This window comes from Lacerta agilis, chromosome 14, assembly GCF_009819535.1.
Source record: "Lacerta agilis isolate rLacAgi1 chromosome 14, rLacAgi1.pri, whole genome shotgun sequence".
Classification (NCBI taxonomy): domain Eukaryota; kingdom Metazoa; phylum Chordata; class Lepidosauria; order Squamata; family Lacertidae; genus Lacerta; species Lacerta agilis.
This window is the reverse complement of record NC_046325.1, coordinates 18,836,647-18,857,316: the sequence shown is the minus strand read 5'-3', so window position 1 is coordinate 18,857,316 and position 20,670 is coordinate 18,836,647. Positions and strand designations below refer to the sequence as shown.

The 20,670-nt window shown below is 45.7% G+C and overlaps 1 protein-coding gene across 1 annotated transcript; it reads right to left on the bottom strand.

The window, feature by feature from the left end:
- Window positions 1-2,060: 2,060 nt before the first annotated feature.
- Window positions 2,061-20,034, bottom strand: CD19 (CD19 molecule). The gene is made up of 15 exons (XM_033168396.1): window positions 19,917-20,034; window positions 17,456-17,755; window positions 16,250-16,357; window positions 15,630-15,675; window positions 13,489-13,565; window positions 12,480-12,596; window positions 9,819-9,875; window positions 9,147-9,206; window positions 6,386-6,448; window positions 6,217-6,285; window positions 5,392-5,460; window positions 4,242-4,310; window positions 4,038-4,127; window positions 3,361-3,441; window positions 2,061-2,925 (listed from the first exon to the last, which is right to left on the bottom strand). The coding sequence occupies exons 1-15, from the start codon at window positions 20,032-20,034 to the stop codon at window positions 2,843-2,845; spliced, it is 1,407 nt and encodes a 468-aa protein (XP_033024287.1). The 3' UTR covers window positions 2,061-2,842.
- Between the last annotated feature and the right edge of the window lie 636 nt (window positions 20,035-20,670).

Below are 20,670 nucleotides of genomic sequence, written 5' to 3'. Positions count from 1 at the left end.
TGATTTGTAGCGGCCCACAGCTTATTTGGGAGCCCATAGGTGCCAACTCCCTGGGGCCCTGGGTTCCTGAGCACCCAAAAATTCCCCATGAAGGTGCCGGACACCCACAAAATTGGTGTATCTGGGCTTTGGGACAGTACGCTGTTCCCCAAAGCAGCATTGAGCCCCTGGGCAAAATGTAATGCTGTTTCATAGACAGATTATTTCATAGAATCTTAGTTGGAAAGGATCCCAAGGGCCATATAGGAACTGGGAACAAGTGAGCAACTTTAGCAACATCCTGATAATTACATTAACAGGCCAGTGTTGATAAGATACTTGTCACTGACTGCACTTTTCTGCATTTCATTCCCTTCTTACCTCACTGTTTGGTATCCACTCCCACCATATCTGCAGCTCAACATACGGCTTGATGCACAACCAATTTCTTTCCTTTTTAAGGTGCCGCCAGCCTCTTTCTTGCTGTCATTCTTATAGCATTCCATAGCAGGAGAGCAATGACCATGTGCAGCTTCCTGTCAGTCTCCATTCCCCCCCCCCCATCTTTTTTAAAAGAAGCAACAGCACAACCACTGCCAGCTTCCAAATTTTGAGGGACCCCCAGGCCTTTTCCTGCATCAGTGGGGCTCCTTGAGTACAGTACTTGTCTGGCTGCAATGGTGGCAGCAACTGTTTTAATTTATCGCTGCCTCCCGTGGAGCCTGCCACCTCATTTTGCCTCTGGAGTCCGACTGCCGCTTCCCAGGTAAGCTACACCTTCTATTGTGTGGGCTGGGTGGTCCCTCCCCTTACCCAGCCAACCCCCTGGCAATGCCTCCCCAGGCGGGATTGGGTGGTTGACCGAGGTAGGCGGAGACCCCAGGTATCCAGCCTGGGGAGGATGAAGCCAGCCCAAACTACCAGGAGCCGCACTGGGATCCAGGGGGCTGCACATGACCATGCAAAAGGTGCCCCCCCCATTTGATGTGGGGAGCACTACCTCCTGTGGATCCTGCCACCTGAGGTGGTCGCCTCATTTTGCCTCATGGGTGGGCTGGTCCTGTATTAGAAGTGCTACCTCTTCGGAAGTAGCAAGCTTTGTCCTGGAAAGCCCTTCCTCTCATCTCAGCTGTTTAATGCAGGCAAGGGAAACAACTTTGTACATTTTCAAGGGAATCGTTGTCTTCTTTCTTTTGCAAAACAGAAGTACCGGCTCCTTCTCTCCCTATTCCTGCTCAAGGTGAAAGAAAAAACCTCGGGAGTTGGCCTGCTTTACATTGGGAAAGACAGGTGTGGGAAGCAACAGAGAGCACACAATACTGGAGTTTGTGATAGAATTTTAGCTTTATTTTACAGGATATGGCAGCAGGAGAAATGGCAAAGTAAGATGGTAGGCTGGGGAGACACACACATCGTGTGAGACACAAAGCACCCACCCCCGACAATGCCTACCTTTCCCCATATGAAAATACAAGTATACACCAACTTACAATGAAATCAATGGTGAATTAAGGCTAGAAACAGATAATTGTGTGTCGTCCCGTCCCGTCCCGTCCCGTCCCCCCCCCGAGCTGAAGGTGACTTGAAAGAGGTTGCTCATTTTGTGTGCTTGTTCCACTTTTGTCCATGGAAGGCTACATTCAGATATAGGTGACAGTGTCTTGTTCTGCTCTGGGGCAACATCCATTGTATTATTATTATTATTATTATTATTATTATTATTATTATTATTATTATTATTATTTGTACCCCGCCCATCTGGCCGGGTCCCCCCAGCCACTCTGGGCGGCTTCCAACAAACACCAAAATACATTAAAATGTCACAGATTAAAAACTTCCCTAAACAGGGCTGCCTTCAAGTATTTTCTGAATGTCAAGTAGTTGCTAATCTCTTTGACCTCTGATGGGAGGGCGTTCCACAGGGCGGGCGCCACTACCGAGAAGGCCCTCTACCTGGTTCCCTGTAGCTTTGCTTCTAGTAGTGAGGGAACCGCCAGAAGGCCCTCGGCGCTGGATCTCAGTGTCTGGGCTGAATGATGGGGGTGGAGACACTCCTTCAGGTATACAATAGTGTCCAATAATAATATAAAAAAATGGAGCCATATGGAAAGGCACTGCTTACAGGATTTTGAAATGTTGGACTATTCTTGACCAATACACCAAGTCTCAAACAGATGATGCATTGGACAGCTTGACAAGGCTAGGAGTGTGTGGTTTTGTAATCATTGTAGGGGGTCAGCCAATCAGCACTCTGAACAGCCAGTTGGGTTGAAAGGAAGGAGGTACCTTCATGATTGTCACAAGGGCTTGACAGTCAGGACTCTGCACAACTGGCTTCTGGAAAGAAGGACCAATTGCACCAGAGCTTGATTCTCTGAGGAAATAATCTACATCTGGCTAAAAATGAGTGTGTGCAGACCCACATCAGCCTAACCACTCTAGAACACCTACAAAATCAGCTTCTGTATTGTTTCAAAGTTTGGCTGGAGGTAACAATTGCGGAACAAAAGAAAGATGTGTTTCTTCCACTAGAAATGGCTGCTCTTTACTTTCAACTTTTTAAAAAATGTACTTGCATATCTCCAGCTCAGTCTTTCCGTTTCCATTTCGGATGTGTAGGACTCCATACTGCTCCTAGTCCTGGAGATCAAACCCAGGAATGCGATCTCCGGACCCCCTCTTCTAGCATTCTGGAAGCACTCCTCACTCCTCTGCTCCAAGAGGATCTGGAGTGCTGAAACGTGAAGAATAGTTTGTGTGGTCCCAGTTTCTGGGTAGAAACATTGCGTCCTGGCTGAGATAGGAAAGGAATTGCCGAAGGTTCAAGCTCCTGAGCCTGCCTCCCCAACGCCTTGGGCTAGTTCTAGTCTGAGCACAGCATCCCCCCTCTAAGATCAACCCCGAAAGGTATGGAGTGATGTTGCCGTGGGAGACCAAAGGCAATGCCTGCGAAAGAAACAAAGGAAAGCAGAGTTTAGATAAAACCTGGGTCCTCGTCTAAATCTGAGCAGGACTTCTTGTATGAATTCTGTGCAAACGTGGAAGTTGCTATTATTGAAGTCAGCAATTTGAGAGTCTCAACTTTTATTTAAGGGTGTGTGTGTGTGTGTGTACACAGATACACACAATGCTATTTTTCTAGAAAAAGAGGTGCCAGAACTCACCATGAACACCTCCATTGTTCTCTTATAATAGCTATGGTGCCCACTTGAGAGGTGCCAGAACTGAATTACAGTGAGTTCTGGCTGAAAAAACGCCCTTTATATAAATACAAGCTTCTAGATTTGTGGATGGAAAGACAGGCTTGAAAGTGCATGGGCAGTGCCTAGTGAAAGTGTCCCAACTCTCCTAGAGCACAATCCTCTACTCCCATCCACCTACCTTCTCCACATGAATCCATGTTGCCTTCCTTCCGTGAATTGACACTGTTGGGGCTCTCCATATTTTCATAGGAATCGGCATCTGCAAGGAGCAGGGGGGGCTGGTCAGAGATGAAGCAACCCTGAATTCCAATTCCTTAAACAGGGGCCTATGGGACTGAGGATAATTGGCCTCACTGTTGGCCAATCATTTTTTTAAAGACTGACTATAAAAAAACCCAACAGGTGTAGCTTTCCCTAATTTATAAGGAGAAGAATTAGGAAAACTTGAGCTGCTGGATTTCTTCCCGTCATATGCCCAGCTGCTCTTATCAATTGGTATAATAGGGATTAGAAAATGGCATCTCCCATTTTGCTTGGAGGAACAATCCTCAGAGGTCGTTCCTAACATCTGCTGACCAACAGCATTGAATACATGAAAGAACAAAGCTGGAAAACTTGGGCATCAGCTCTCCTACCCCTGATGCTAACCTTGTCTGGAGATCCTAGGAGTTTTTCTTTCCAAACTGCTAGATTCTATTTCCCTCTTAAGTCGCTCCCAGGAGTTCTGTCCCATTGGCACTGATGCTTGCCAGGGTTTCGGTGGCATGTGACTATGAATCACCATTTTGAATTTCCCACAGCGCCCTGGAGAATATTATTGGGGCATTCCAGGGCATTATTGGAAATGGCACTCACCTTCCTCGTTGCTTATGTTGGAATGAAGGTGGAGAACCTTGCTTGAAGTGGGGCACAAGGACCCATTCATCTCTTCATAGGACTGGGAGCCTGAAGGGGCAGCAGAAATGTCACAAGCGGGACTGAATAAATTATGCCAAGTAGGATGACAGCTAAACAGAGCTATAGTTTAACTAGCAGGAGCAACTTTTTTTTAATGTTTACCTGTAGATGTCTCACTGCATCCATCCTGCTTGTCCACATGGGGGTCCAGGGCCAGCTGCCTGCGTAAACCTGGGGGACAGAGAGAGATACCAAAGGCCAGTGTCATATCAGGTTGCCTCTACAGAAGTATTGTTAGCCAGTCATTGTGCCCATGTATTCAGCACTGATCAAGCCCCATTTGGAATTGCTACACTCTGTTTGAACTGAGGCTATGTAGTCCCCAAACAATGCTGACAGTTCAACAAGGACAGTTCAATATCACTGGCAAATGGCCAGCTATTTTCTTATTTTGTATCTGCTTTTCACTCTTAACTTTATGCAGAAGTATAGTCATCTTAAGGCTGCAGCCCTATGCATAAAAGTAAAGAGACCCCTGACCAACAGGTCCAGTCGTGTCCGACTCTGGGGTTGCGGCGCTCATCTCGTGTTAATGGCCGAGGGAGCCGGCGTACAGCTTCTGGGTCATGTGGCCAGCATGACAAAGCTGCTTCTGGCGAACCAAAGCAATGCACGGAAATGCTGTTTACCTTCCCGCTGGAGCAGTACCTATTTATCTACTTGCACTTTGATGTGCTTTCGAACTGCTAGGTGGGCAGGAGCTGGGACAAAGCAACGGGAGCTCACCCCGTTGCAGGGATTCGAACCGCCGACCTTCTGATCAGCAAGCCCTAGGCTCTGTGGTTTAACCCACAGCGCCACTCGCATCCCATTAGCCCTATGCATACCTGCTTGGAAAAAGTAAACCCCATTGAACTCAGAAGGCCTTATTTATGAGTAAATGTACTTAGAATCATGCTTCATATTAAGCAATGTTTTAAAAAGGTCAAAAAACAACAACGTGTGAAGTGTGTCAGGGACTAGCAACTTCAGAACCTAGTCCAAGACCCACTTGGACATCCAGCTCACAGCTAGGTCTTTGTTAAACGTAGAAAGACAGAAGAACACCATACATTGTATGTATGTATTCAGATGTATTTTAATTAACTGATGTCTGTTTTTATGCTTATTGTGTTGTTTTTATGATGTTAGCTGCTCTGAGCCTGGCCTCGGCCAGGGAGGGCGGGATACAAAAAAATGTTGTTGTTGTTGTTTGGAGGATTCAGGAAAGAGGCTCTCGATTCTTTGCCCTCTCCAAGCTGCTATCCAGTACCTGCTATAAGTCGGGCTGCACCAGGGGAAACAGGAACCTCTTCTTCCAAGTTCTCATAGTTCTCACTATCTGTCAGGGGGAAACACAGAAAGACTGAACACCACCAGAGGAATTGAATGGCAGTGGGTTGTGCTTGCAAATATACTGAGGGTGTTGTTTTTATGGGGCAAACTCTCCAAATCCTCCCAGGCAGCTTTTGCTCAGAGCAACAGCCATGCTAGAAAGGAAAGGGAGGGGAGACGATTCGTGGTGTCCTCATGGCAATTTGCTAGTATCACTTGGATTATAGTTACTAAAGGCAAGATGGCTAAAGGGAGTGGCCACGGCAAGCAGTAATCAACAACAAGAGCAGTCTGCTGAGTCAATGGAGGAAATGCTACTGCGGCAATCATGTGCCCTTCCACATTTCTCAGCAAAATTCTGCAAGTTAGTGCCAACTTCCCAGATGTAATTACAAGGGAAGTGTGGTTGTTCTGCTATCCTTTATACCCCAACACATTTTGAGATACACACTCAGTTTATCCTTACACTTCTGAAATTAAGAAACGAAGCTGTTCATAACTCAGCAGTAGATTAGAGACTCTGCTTTGCATTTGGAAGGTTCCAGCTTTAGTCCCCAGTATTTCCAGGTTCTGATCAATATATTGAATAATTCCAGAATTGTACAGACAGCCTCCTTTAAGGATGAGTGTATCTTGAATGAAGGATACTGGATTTTCTAAACAGTTGGTTTTCTTTTTCATTCACACACACACACACACGTGCACATGTGTGTGTTTGTGAGCTGGCTGCCCCTGTCTGTGCTTCCACACCCAGATTCCGCACCTTCAGCAAGTGGATCTTGGACCAGGTTCTTCATAGACTGCTGAGTATTGTTTGCATACCATGGGTCAGCTGTGGATCACAAGGAAGCGGTTGGTGAGAAGATTAGGTAAACAGACAGACATGACCCACCCCTCATCCCACACGGATAGCTCACCGCACTTCCAAATACCTGAGCCCCACTTCTGGGAGCCGGGCTTGGTCTCGTCCTTTCTGTTTTCATAAAGTGATATATCTGTGGATGGAAGAACAGCGACTGTTGCTTAATGAAGTCTGGCACGTGGGGAAAGGAGAACCATAGCTCAGTGGCTGACAGCACACATGTGTCACATGCAGAAACCCCCAGGTTCAGTTGCTGAAACCTTCACTTTAAGGAGGCTCCCAGGACAGCAACATGTCCAGGAAGAACCTCTTCTTGAGAGCCTGGGGAGCTTTTACTAGCTGCTGCATGTGATGGAAAAGTTTGTTTTTGCTGGGCAGGTTGGTTCACCAAGTGTTTTCTTTTTCCCTGCCAGCAAATGGTTAACGAACAGCAGCTTATGGTTGGCCGGGGTTCCAGGAGGGGGAGTTGAAAAAGAGAAGATTTTGAGAGACAGTTTGTAGGTTGGGATAGAGGCTGGGAGAATAGGTTGGGAGGGAGGGAGATAGGGAGTGAGAGGAGAGAGAGTTGGTTCTGGGTAGAAACATCCACTCCGAGGAATATATCACAAGCTAGAGAAAGTAGTCTCTGAGCTTAGGGTGAAGGACAGTGTGTGGTGTAGTGTAAGAGTAACAGGCCAGGAATTAACTGGGAGGCTGAGGCTAAACCAGGAGAAGTAGAAGATGGAAAGATACAGTCTACTTAGGTCTCATTCCAGTCAAGAAGGGAGAGATTCTTCTACGAAAAGAGAAGACTCCCAAACCAGTTAAGAGGGGTGTGGTGATCCCTTTGTGTCTGTTACTTGGAGTACCTCAGGAGTCGGGTTGTCTAAGGGGTGTGTAACTGACAGGAAGCACCACCTTGTTTAAGAACCAAAGTATTAAGCGGCAACAGCTGTGCAACAACTGAGAAAGCACTGAAGTGAAATAGCATTATAATCAGAAGTATCCTAGGTTTTACGCACTTGTGTCATAAACTTCCTTTGTTAAATAAAATCTTTATTTATTTGATCAAATCCTGCCAAATTACTAAGTTTTCCTTCACACAAGTCCCCCACAAGTTAATCTGGGGGAGTTTGTGGGAATTCATGGAATTGGTGTTCTGTGAGGTGGGTGCACTATATTTAAGTGAGGGCGGGCCCAACAGCCCAGGGGGGAAAGTGCCATTGTGCTGTCGCACTGCAGTGTCTACGTATATGCCAGCTTTTGTCAACCTGTTGACCTTCAGATGTTTTGGACTACATCCCCCATCAGTGGCCAACTGATGGAAGGTGAAGTCCTAACCATCTGCAGGGCAATAAGCTGGAACAAGAACATAGGAAGCTGCCTTACACTGAGTCAGACCATTGGTCCATCTAGTTCAGTATTATCTACACTGATTGGCAGTGTTTCATGCAGGGGGTCTCACCCAGCCTTGCCTGGAGATTGAACCCAGGGCCTTCTGCTTGGGAAGCGAATGCTCTGCCTCTGTGTTATGGCAAAGGCTGAGGTAGGCTGATTGTCTGATTTATTATAGGGCAGTTTACGAAACAAGGCCTACTGGGTTGCTGTGGTTCACATACTCTTAGTGGACTACAGGCATCTCACCAACGCTTAATATCATTAAAGTGAGAATCATATATTTGGAACCATTGTATTTGGGTGGGGTCGGGCGGGATGCAATGGCTCGAGAGATATAATTAGAGAGAGAGATTTCTCCTGAACTGTGGAAATGCGCAGTAGCCCACCCATTCTAGCCCCTTCCACATCTTTATACAGAAGGGAAATTTGACCTCACACAGTCACTGACACACAGCCCCCAACTCAAAGTCCTGGGAAACCCAGCCAGATGGGTGGGGTGTAAATAATAAATCATTATTATAATAGATTATTATTATTACTAGATCAGATATGGGGACCGGATCTCCAACTAATCGGGGGCAGGGCGAGCAGCCCATGGGGGCGGGGCAGGCTGTGTGGAGCCTCTCTGCAGCCTCTTCCTCAGCTGTAGGGCGGCTGAGGGAGAGGTGGAGGGCAGATGCAAGCTCCACGCTGCCGTTTCAGGCAGCATGGAGCTTGCAGGCATCCAAGCTACCACGTCACTCCCAAGAGAGACACGTGGCTCAGGCACACTGCAGGCCCCGTGGTAAGTGCCGGCCCTGCGGTGTGGCGCCTGCAGTGTGGCGCCTGTGTTTCATTGCATTGTTGACTGAACTAAAAAGTTTGTGAGTCCTATTATTATTATTATTATTATTATTATTAAATCATGTATTTGTCATTTTGTGTGTCCCCCTCAGTGATGACACCTGGGGCGGCCCACATCCCCCGAACCCCCCTTCCTCTGCCACTGCAGCCCACCAGACCTCTTATTCTGGGCCTTTCCCAAATCAACCCCCTTTCTGCCCTGGCCATGACCCTCCTTCTGCCTGTTACATTCCAGAATGAGCTGCCCATGCAGGCAGATATAGTTTCCTCGCTTCACTGAGAAAGGACTCCCAAGGTAGTGCTCCTGTGATCAGTCTGCTTTCCCGCCTCTGAAATCCAGGATTCATTGATTCCAGGTCTTCCTCACTGGGCATTTCACACCCACCCACCCGCGACTCCCTAATTCTCAATAAAACTCCATTATATTATGAAGCAACTCTACAAATCACTACAGTCTCCCCCGCCTGCACTCCAACAAAGGCCAGCATGCTTGGGCAGCTGAACAGAGAGTCCTCCTCACCTCCCTGAGATGCTGAAAGGTTTCAGCTATCTCCATTTGCTCATTAAATGTGGGAGACTGGTGAGTTGAAAGTAAGGAAAGGAATGTTTACCGTTCAAAGCCGCATCTCCCTGTTTCACTTCTTCCTGGGTGTTCTCGTAGTTGTCATCATCTGAAGCAAAATAAAAAATAAAAAATGGATGACTAGGCCCACCCATTCTCTCTGTCTACTGTGCCCTGTTCTCTTCCATACCTCAATTTATGTTCTGTTCTCCCAAATTTTACGTTGTGCTTTCTCCCTCTCCACCAACCCACTTTGCTTGTAATCACACTGCACCCAGCAACCGTCACTTGGTGACTGTGACTCCTCTGCTTCTTTGGGTTGTGCGCCATATGCTCTAACTGGACCAAGTTCCCCAATACAGTACAGCATATGGGGGACCTGTTATAGCTAAGTGGGTGTCACAAACAGGCTCAGGGGTCTGTGCTGTTTCTGAGTTCCATACCCATGCCTACAACCTGCACTCTCCCTGTGTGTGTCATGGCAGGTGCAGAAGGATGTGGATCTGTAGCAGCCCCTCTGCTTTTTTCCATCCTCGTATGCTGTCCCTCTCAAGCAACATGCTGTTTCCTACCAGGCACATAGTAAGTAAGCCACCTGTAGTCTGTGCCATATTTATTCAGTCCATCTGGGTTAATCAGCAAAGCGTTTGTTGGGCACCCAGTTGACCGCAATGCATGGCAGTCACACAAGTTCATATCCCAGTTCCCCTACACCATATACCATCTGACTTGAGCTCTGTTTCACTGTCTGGATGTTCATATTCTTCTTCATCTTCATCTGGTGAGAGAGAGAGAGAGAGAGAGAGAGAGAGAGAGAGAGAGAGAGAGATGTACATAAAAACTGATATTACTGTACTCATCTTACTGGTTTGAAATCACTGCACTCCTCTAGTTGATTCCATAAATGTTTAGGACAGGTAGGTATTCTCCAGCCTGCAGGCCAGTCTCAGCCTGCAAAACTATTTCTTCCAAATAATGTCCACTTGCCAATTAGCTGATAACAATGGGTGATGCGTAGGTTCAATAATGTTGGGTGCTGTGGAAAGTGGCAGTGGAATTTGCTGCCAAGGAGTGTGGTGGAGTCTCCTTCTTTGGAGGTCTTTAAGCAGAGGCTTGACAGCCATCTGTCAGGAATGCTTTGATGGTGTTTCCTGCTTGGCAGGGGGTTGGACTGGATGGCCCTTGTGGTCTCTTCCAACTCTATGATTCTATGATTCTATGCTTCGCCAGCATGTTAAGACAAAGGCTTGGATGAGGTGGTAAAAACCTGTTCCCCAAGTGTGCAAGTGGGGGATTGCATTATTAAAACTGATTACCGGTAAGTGGGTGGTGGTGTTGGAGGGGACAACATCCCTGCACATAGACAACTACGGTAGCATGCCAGGGAGAAGAGTGCTAGCATTAGCTTCCTTCCTGTTGTGCTAATTTTATGTGTGCAGGGTTTTCCTCCCTGACGGGCATTCATTCAACCATGAGATTGTATGAAGCAGAACAGTCCAGAAGGAGGGTTACTGCATCATCTGCCATTTCTGTGAATTGGACCAAAGTTCCTTCCCTCTTCCACCCACAACCACCCCCTTGCAAAACTGTGCTCTGAATGTGAAAGTGAGCAACACAGCATCACAGCTGTGGGATGGTGTGAAAGAGCCTCAAGCTGCTGTGGCCAGTTGTGCAGCCATGCATTGTGCCCCACTTTGGCGCAGCATGTAGAGCTTGCTGTGTGCGCTGCCACTCCTGCCACCAAGAGCTCAGCTTGGTGTTGCTGTGGGCTGGCCCTTTCCCCACACTGTGTATTGTGTATGTGTAAAGCCTCTATGTCCTGCCCCTTGCACACTACAGGCAGAGGCAAGGTGCTCACCATGGCAATCTTTATCTTAAATGAGGAGGAAGTAGGTCCTTTTCCTTTCTCTCCAGTTTTATGTGTTTCCTGTGCTAAAACTTCTGCATTTTGAGAAGGCCTCCCACAGTTGGTTTTTTTCACACTTGTGGTAACTATGGCTGTACTTTTTCCTCGCAGTTACAGGAAATCTGTATGTAAATGTTCAAAAACCTCCAGAAACACATCTTACAAGTGAACGACAATGTTCATTTCAACGGGACTCATGAGAACATTTGAGTATACGATGCTCTGTGGACCACATCTGCCTGCACCACTCTGCCCTATTTAATGGCACCCAAATCTTCCACCTCAGATGGCCTCATGCTTGGAGCCATTTCTCTTTAAGCCACGTGTCTGAAAACACCTCCATTTGTTTCGCTCCTGTCATGCTTGAACTCCTTGCAATGACCTTACCGACACTAGCTTCACACCCTGAACCCACTGTACCAAATTATGCATGATGGTGGCAGGCCTGTTTCTTTAAAAAATATGTTTGCTCCAATCAGTTGTTAAGCACCAATGTGGGATTTGAAGCGCAAATGGGGTATGTGGGTGGGAGGTGCTAAACCCTCCCCTCTTGTTATTTTGGCCCCATGAGAATCCCCTTGCTTACACAAACATTTTCTGCTTTAAATAAGACCCCATCCCACCCCGATCTCCCATCCCTACTTTATGCATAACTGAGGAAAACCCGTGTCAAGCTTCAATATAATTTGGCTCCTATTCTGTCTCCTGTGTTCTGACTTGGACTTGCAATTAGGAGAAATTTGATTCACTATGCATTTACACCCAAATCTATCAAGCCTGCACTTTCTGAAACATTATGCGAATCAAAACATAACCATTCCTCCCTTGATTAAAGAATGCATTTTTGTGCCTGTAGATCACCCTAGAGGGTTGATGAGAGCATGTAGTCTAAATATTTGGAAGATACCATGTTCGTGAAGGGCAGTCTAGTACAGTCACAAAAGTACATTCTTTAATCAAGGGGGAAATAAAATCTGATTGTAAACAACACTTTTAGATTCGCCCTGTGATATTATTCAGTATCACCACCAGGAATGAACAAATCTGTTGATTTTGTTTTCCCTTTTTTCCAGTCTTAGGCTCATTTTGCTGCACTTCTGCATCAGTTTTTGAATTTCCCTTTTAAAAGCCCTCCTGTAAATTCCTTAGTATTTTAGTGTGCATTTTTCCCAATATACACATTTTTCACATATATATGCATCTTGATGTCTTCTTTCCTCCAATACACACGTTTTGCAAACATTTGTTTAGTTGGGGGCTTTACTGCAAAATTCAGAGAAATGCATATTTCAAACTTCATATATTGCATTCTGGTTTATGTGTTGTTTCAGAAAGTGCAGGTTAGGTAGATTCTCATGCAGATATGAACGGAACCCTAATAGCCATTCCATGACCTATGCACTTTATGCAAATGTTCATTCCTCCTTCATAATTCTGTTTCTCCTCTAACTACCTCTTCCCCCGCCCCACACATACCTTCCATGTTGGTGGTATTGGGTAGGATCTTGCCTTTCTGAAGCAGCTGACAGCCACGCCTTGGACCCGCGTCTGGCAACACATTCTCATAGGAGAAGGCATCCACCTGCTCACGGACTGTGGGAGGGTGAAGGTAAAATCACAAGCTCCATCTAGATACAATTCCCACCTTCCCACCCAGGTAACAATTTACAGAGGTAGCCATGTAAAGCCTGCTGCCTCCCAAGACTAACATAACGCGCATCAATCTCAATTGAAGCAGACTCTTGTGAATAAAAGTTTTTGGCCATAATAAAACTGTTAGTTTAGGGTACCATCAGTTCCTTGATTGCTATTCCTGGCCACCTCTGGATTAACCAGGTCTCTCAACAGTAGTAGCAATAGTTAATTAATAAATGAGTCAAAGACACCCCAAAGGACCAGAAAAGACTTTTTATGTACGGAACAACAGCCGCTCGGATGCTACTAGCCCAGAGATGGAAACAAGACAAGGTCCCTACCAGAGAGGAATGACAAACCAAGCTGTTGCACTATGCCGAAATGGCAAAGCTGACTGGAAAACTCATGAACCAAGAGGACAAAAACTTTACAAAAGAATGGGGGGATTATAAGTTATCTAAGAGACCACTGTAAGCAGATGGAAACATTGGCAGGATTTTGATTTCACTTGTAGCGTAACCATTACCATGGACAATATGGATTGATATAAAAGTTAAGAGTTTGGAAGAAGATGCAGTTTTAAATGTTTAAAATGGGGCTCTAGGGAGGGGGTGGGGGGAAGTCCTGAGATTCGGAGAAATCTCTGTATATGGAGATATATATGGGTTTTTTATAACTTTGTATTGGAAAAATAAAAATGATTTGGGGGGGGGGGAGTCAAAGAATGTTGACCTGGAACCTGGCACCACTTCTACTTTCCCTCACAAGAAGACAGATTCCTGCCCAGAAGCCCAAGGAATGAAGGGGGCGGGGTTAGGAAGCCCAAGGAATGAAGGGGTCATTAACTCACCATCTTCAATTGCTGAGGGCACCACCAGAACCCCATTGGAAGCATGTGGCCTGTTCCTCTTGGCACAGAAGTACCTTCTAGAAACCACAGAACCGTAAAATAATGAATGACACCAAACTATGAATTCAATGCATGTTGCCTCGAAAATCCTTATTGGGCCCAAAGGCAGGATATATATTTTATTTTATTTTTTTAAAAAACCCACAAACAAGCAGTAAATGTATAAACTGACAACACAGGCTTCGCACCAGATTCTGTGAACTTCACTTGGAAAAGAGTGTTGGGTACCACCATCAATGTGCTAGGAATGCAGCTGGAAGTCTGGAACATCTGGTGGCAAAAATGGCTGGACATGGCAGCGGTACCATCAGGGTAGGGCTCAGGGCAAATGTCCAGAGCTCCCACATAGCAGAATGAGCAAAAGGGTCCCCAAATGCAGCACAGCTGGCTTTCACACGCTGAAGCAAGTGAAGTAATAAACATGAACCTTCCAAAGCCACCCCCGAAACAAACACAACATATTAAGTCTGGAGTCTACAATTACCAGACGGAACTACTGGGCCTTGGAAAGTCTGTTGATGGATAAGGAAAAGGCCCAGAATATATATATATATATATATATATATATATATATATATATATATATATATGCAAGTAGGTGGGGCCACCAGGCACCACAGCCAACGCAAGAGGTGCATCCAAGGTTTCAAAAGACCATTACCCTCAGACAGAATTTGCCACCTCCCACCCCAGCTTCCCAGAGATGCTTAGTCCAGTACTAGATTACCCAGTAAGCAGAGTAAGGACTTCTTCACACTTATCTTTTTGCTCCGCTCTTTCCAGGCAGAACTCTGCGCTTTAATGCTCTGTGTTTGGGCATTTTGTGTCTTTGTTTGTTTTTGCTCCGAGTTTTCCCTACAAAACCCCGCTCTTTGAAACTCGGAGCAAACATCCATTTGCTCTGGAGCAACAACAAAAAGGGGGGGGCACTCGAACAAGGAGCTTTAAATCACAGATCATGCCTAGCAAGAGCTGAGGAAATGCTAGTGTAGATAAGCCCTAGGCATGCATTTAAGGTCCCAGCAAAGCAGGGACGCACACACACACGAAATTTGGTGGTGTTGTGTTTTTTTTAAAAGGCATTTGATATTTCAATAAAACACTGAAGTAGTCCTCATGCGAGAAAACAGAACTTTGTTAGACTTCCTTACAGTAAGGTTACCAGATTTTTTTCAATGAATCCGGAGACACTTTTCAACTTCAATGGATTTTGTATGGGGACTGATTTGTAAATCCAGGGACTTTCCCCGGGAAACGGGGACATTCGGTAACCTTACCTTACACTCCACTTACATACTCTTTCCCTGTTTCCCTGTTCTCTTTTTATGACTTATCCCAACCTAAACCTTCTAAAGTAGATGGAAATGATGCGATGAAATCGGATCCTGCCGTGTGTTGCAATATATCATAGAATCATAGAGTTGGAAGAGACCACAAGGGCCATCCAGTCCAACCCCCTGCCAAGCAGGAAACACCATCAAAGCATTCCTGACAGATGGCTGTCAAGCCTTCACTTAAAGACCTCCAAAGAAGGAGACTCCACCACACTCCTTGGCAGCAAATTCCACTGTTGAACAGCTCTTACTGTCTGGAAGTTCTTCCTAATGTTTAGGTGGAATCTTCTTTCTTGTAGTTTGAATCCATTGCCCCGTGTCCGCTTCTCTGGAGCAGCAGAAAACAACCTTTCTCCCTCCTCTATATGACATCCTTTGATATATTTGAACATGGCTATCATATCACCCCTTAACCTTCTCTTCTCCAGGCTAAACATATCCAGCTCCCTAAGTATGTTTCGTTTTGTTTTAATTTTTTATTTTATGGCTTAGTATTTGCTTTCATTTTGAATAACACAGGGGCGCACCATAATCTTTTCAGGGTTCAGGGCCTCTAAAGGTCTTATTATTCTTCCCATACCCCACATCCCACCTCTGGTTCCACAGGGGTCATCCAGAGATCCCCTCTTCTCCAGTGCTGTCTTGTGGGGAGAGAGACCACCCTCCCAGATTCTCCCTCCGCAGGTTATTTATTTCCCATGGTCTGCCTACTAATGCTCTTGCACTCTTCCCTACACCACTACTTACCTCCGGACAGGACCCTTCAGCTTCATCTGCCTACGAACACGAATGGCTGAAATGAGAAGGATAGAAGGGGGACGCCTTAAATAAAATAAAATAAACCTTTCCTGTGCAGCAACTGTGGCATATTAGTCTACATTAATAACATCAAATAAGCGAAATACCTGGGTTGTGACTGGAGAGCTCTTATTTTACTGTAGCTGAACTGCTGTTTGCAAATATTCTTCAGGGGGAGCTACCAGTTTTAGTCTGCTAATAAACAGTGTAAGTGTTGTACCAGAGGTGCCTAACTTTTTGGCTTGAGGACTGCGTTGACCTATGGTTAGCGCCCTTTCTCAATGCTGTCTTGCAAAACACTTTTCCTGTTACATAATTCTGCATTGTTTTAAATCACTGTATTATTAATTACTAAATTCAGTTTGATAATAATAGTAATATGATGATGATGATGATGATGATTTAAGAAAACAGACATATATATGTGTGTGTGTGTGTGTGTGTGTGTGTGTGTGTCACAATTTATGTCAGAAGAATTACGGTTAAGCTACAAGACCAGGAAGATGAGTTGCAGGAAGAATTTGGCCATCCCCTTCTGTGCTCGATCTTGCCTTTGTTCCTGTACTTACCTCGCCGGAGCCACAGGAAACAGAAAAGGCAACCAAGGCAGGCGATCATATGTACCAAGGCCACAGTCCAGATTATCCAGTGCTGGGCTCCTAATTGTAGCCAAGCAGCTTGTGGGGGAGGAAGAAAGAAAACAATTAACTGGAATCTCTATTTATATGCATGTCTTTATTACGGCTGCAACTCAATTTTTGTGATTCATCCTATGAGTTCCAATTGATTCAACTGTCAGTTTAAATCTGTAGATGGATAGAACCAATACCATGTTTACGTGAAACTAATGCACCATCGAATCTAATGTGCACCTCAATTTCCAAAGCCTTGCAACCCAAAAAGTATTTTCTGGCAAATGCAAATGTGCCATCAAATCTAATGTGCACCCTAATTTTTGTGACATAATTTGTCCAAAAAAGGTGCGCATTACATTCAACAAAATATTGTATTTCTGAAGCATGAAGCAGGCTTACTCTGTTCTTAGGTAATACATACATGTGTTGCAGGAAGCATCAATGACTGAAACGCAGCAATGCCATTCCCCCTGTCCCACCACTGTGTTGCAAGTCGCAACGGCAGGTTGCTGTGCACACCAGAGGGAGGGAGGGTTTGTAAGCTAGTAAGTATGCAGATATGGAATTATTATTTATTTTGGTTGCAGAACTTTTCCCACTGCAGAACTTGAGGCTCATCTACACTTGGGTTTGTCCTGTGATTTCCAGACATGGGTCCGAGATGTTTTTCTTTTGTCCTGCCACTTCCCCCGGGAAAACTCACTGTTTACTGCTGAATCAGAACAAACATCAATTGAGTTTTCTGCAGATTGACGTTTGATTGACATTCAGCAGTAAACAGAGTTTTCTTGGGGGAAGCAGTGGGACAGAAGAAAAACCTCTCGGACCCATGCCTGGAAATCACGGGATAAACTGAAGAACTCATGGGACGAAAGGGAAGTGTGGACGAGCCCTTCGAGGCTTTCTATTTGTGTATGTATGTATGTATGTATGTATGTATGTATGTAGATCCCACCGCCCCCATATTTCAAAGTAAATATTCCATAGTGGTGTTTATTTTTAAAAACTTCATCAACATTGCACCGGGGGAAAATCAAAATTTGGAAACGTTTCAGATCTGGAACTGGAGATTTGGACTTTGCAAAGACGATCCACATTTCAAATGCATACAAACTTGCACCCCTGTTCGCCTTCGCCCACCTGGCTTTGCTGCCACCTCCAGCTGAAAATGGTGGGCCTGATCCTTCCACTGACAGGTGTAGTTCCCAGCATCTGCGGATGTCGCCGCTGGCAGCATCAGAATGATGTCATTGGTCCTCATCAACAGCAAGTGGTTAGTGATGGAGCGCCACAGCGACACGGTCACCAGCACAGTCTTTTTGCCCATTGAATCGTGCTGAATCCAGAGGAGAGTCCCATTGGTCCAGTTCCTGGGTATTGGGGCATCACAGGGAAAAGATTCCATACCATTTGCAGGATGTGGGGAGTCGGTCTGGTGCCCTACGGAAGAGGGTAGTGAAAAGTTGAGCTGAAACACAGTTTCCTGCAATTTTTAAATATTTTTTTAATGACTGATGTTTTCCGAAATTTCAAAAATGATTTTTAAATTCTGGCTAAAAAACTAAGAAAAAAATTTGATGCAGAGGGGTAAGCCTTAGTGATACATTTTTTAAGGAAGCAATATGTAAACTGAATATGTCTGCCCAGATGCCATCATCTTGGGTTTTGCAAAATCCTTCAGCTGAAAAGCATCCGGCATTAGCCAACTCCAGCTTGTGAAACTTTGGGAGAGAGCCACACAGCGGCATGTCTGCTATTAGGCTTGTAAGGAGCAATCGAAGGAATGCAAGGCCCTGGGTGCCACTGCTGTCAGAGAGGAAGAAAACCATCTCAGTCTCTGAGCGGGGTGGGGGTGGGGACTCCCAAATTCCAACGGGATGTGGAGCTACATGGTGAGGCATGCGGCCTTCCTTGGTCCAGAGCTGAGAAGGAACTGACAGAGCAAGCTACACACTAACTGCTTCCTATCCACTCCCACTGAAGTTAATATTGACCCATTGAAAAGTGCCAAGCAAAAACTTCCCAGCTTTTTGCCCTTAATTTGAAAGGTTACCAAGTACTCGTGCACTTTTAACGGGGCAGGCTCTGTAAGACCTGTCTGCTCTTTGTATACTGAGGTCCAGCTCCGAGGGCCTTCTGGCAGTTCCCTCACTACAAGGAGTGAAGTTACAGAGGACCAGGCAGAGGACTGCCTCGGCAGTGGTGCCTGCCCTGTGGACCCCCCCTCCCACCAGATGTCAAGGAGATAAGCAGCTATAGGACTTTCCCAAGACATCTGAAGGGAGCCCTGTATTGGGAAGCTTTTTTATGTTTGATGTTTTCCTGTCTTGCTATTAGGTTGGAAGGCACCCAGAGTGGCTGGGGCAAACCAGTCAGTTGGGTGAGGTATAAGAAATAACTACCTTACTGTGGGATGTAAACACAGAGCAGCCAAACACAACACTCCTAGAGAGGACATGAAGGTAACTCAGTCCTCCAGGCTTAACTTCCTGTTTACCTGGACTGAGTTACAGGAACCAGAAGTAGGTGTGGTCTTACCTGGGAGGAAGATCCCAAAGAAGACTGTCCCTTTTTGCCTCATCCTTTGAAGAAGCAGCATGCTATCTCTCAGCCTGCAGCTGAGAGAAGCAGGGGTGAAGGCTGTTCCCTTATGGAAGCAGCTTCACTGCATGTAAATACATTTACCTAAGTTTGTCTGCCTCCTTGTAGCCTGTACTGTGACTCTTGGATGTACGTGAGTAAACACTTTTATATCTAATAATCAGTGCTGTTTTGTATTCTTACTTTTAAGAGGGAACAAGGGGAATATACCAGGAATATAGCTGGCTTAAGCAAGCCTATGCAAACGTTTTCTGCTGTGTTTTAAAAGGGAATGTAAACTGCTAAGTTTGGAGCTTGCTCACACAAGCTGGGATTGAGATATATAAATAATATATACTCATCCACACTCCTAAACATTCCCACACTTACATCTATTGATTTCAGTGGGTACAGTACTGGTTTTCAGGGGAGTAGAACTTAGGTGGATACAACCTGCTGTGTTGTATTCACCACCTCCTCTCCCACCTCTGCCATTCCTCTGTCTCTCTTCTCCCTCCCTTGCTCCAAAAAGGAAGGTGGTGGAGAAGGAGGCAGAAGGGCTAGCTGGGGATTGAGGCTGCTAGCCATGGCCACCAGTGCCAGTTGCAGGGTCCTTCCAAAGCCCAGGGGGTCTGGGTCAGTTCCCCCAGTTCTGCCCCATCTTCTCCACAGACCAGCCCTACCCAAACCCTTGGATTCTACCCCACCAATTGGCTCTCCTGTCCCTATACCCACTGACTTTGGGCCCAGAATTTTGTAATTAAAAGCCCATTCACAAACACACCCACACCACAAATCCTCAGTAAAACTACCAGGAACCAAACAGAAAGAAGCCTAAATACATACGGTCCCGGAAGGCCCTTCCCCACAAATGTAGGTGTACTTTAGCCACAGCCCACCAGGCCTTTATGAGGTGGGGGAAGGAGTAATCCACCCCTCGCCCAATTTCCTGGTGAAATGTCGAAATACAACTTGGACGTGATCTCACAGGCTAGTGGTGAATAAAAGATGCTGTTACTACCTGAGCCAGCATCTCGCTTGCTGTCTTTCACTTCCTCTTCAATGTCCTCAGGGTCTTTATCATCACCATCATCATCATCACCTGTAGTAAATAGACCCAGATGAGCAACCCAGCCCATTGTTTCTCAGCCCAGACAATCTGCCCTGCCCACTCTTGTCTACCCCACCCTACATTATGCTGTGCTCACTCCGGCTGAACCAGCCAGCCCCCTCCCTCCGTTTAGTGTGATTGTGTGTCACATAACCTCCAATTGTACCAGTTTCTCCAGCATAGCATTCAGGGGTTCTGTGCAAGTAAATGAACAACTGCAGGAGGTACAGACTTTTGCACTGTTTGTCAGCCATGGGGGGCCTGGCCGTTCCTAGAGCAACATATACATGAATGCATCCTCCAAATTACAGTGGTGGCAGCAATGGTAATAATAATAGTATCCGTAGAGTTTGGTTTTGGCTTTTTACCACCATCTTAACTACTCACTGGTAGAGATGAGTGAATCTGCCAGTTTCGGTTTCTCTCAGTTTCTCATTCTGCCAGTCTTAAGTTCAGTTTCCGTATTTCCACATCACAAAAAAATACATTAAAAAAAACCCTCACCAACAAATTTCTCTTAACACGCACATTTTCGCAAAGCAATATCCCCAAACATAATGCAAATTTTAATGTTATTTTCACTAATGCATGCGTTTTAATGCACACTTCTCAATACCTGGCCGGAGAAAAGTATTGTGATATTCTGTGAAGTGTAAATTTCAAA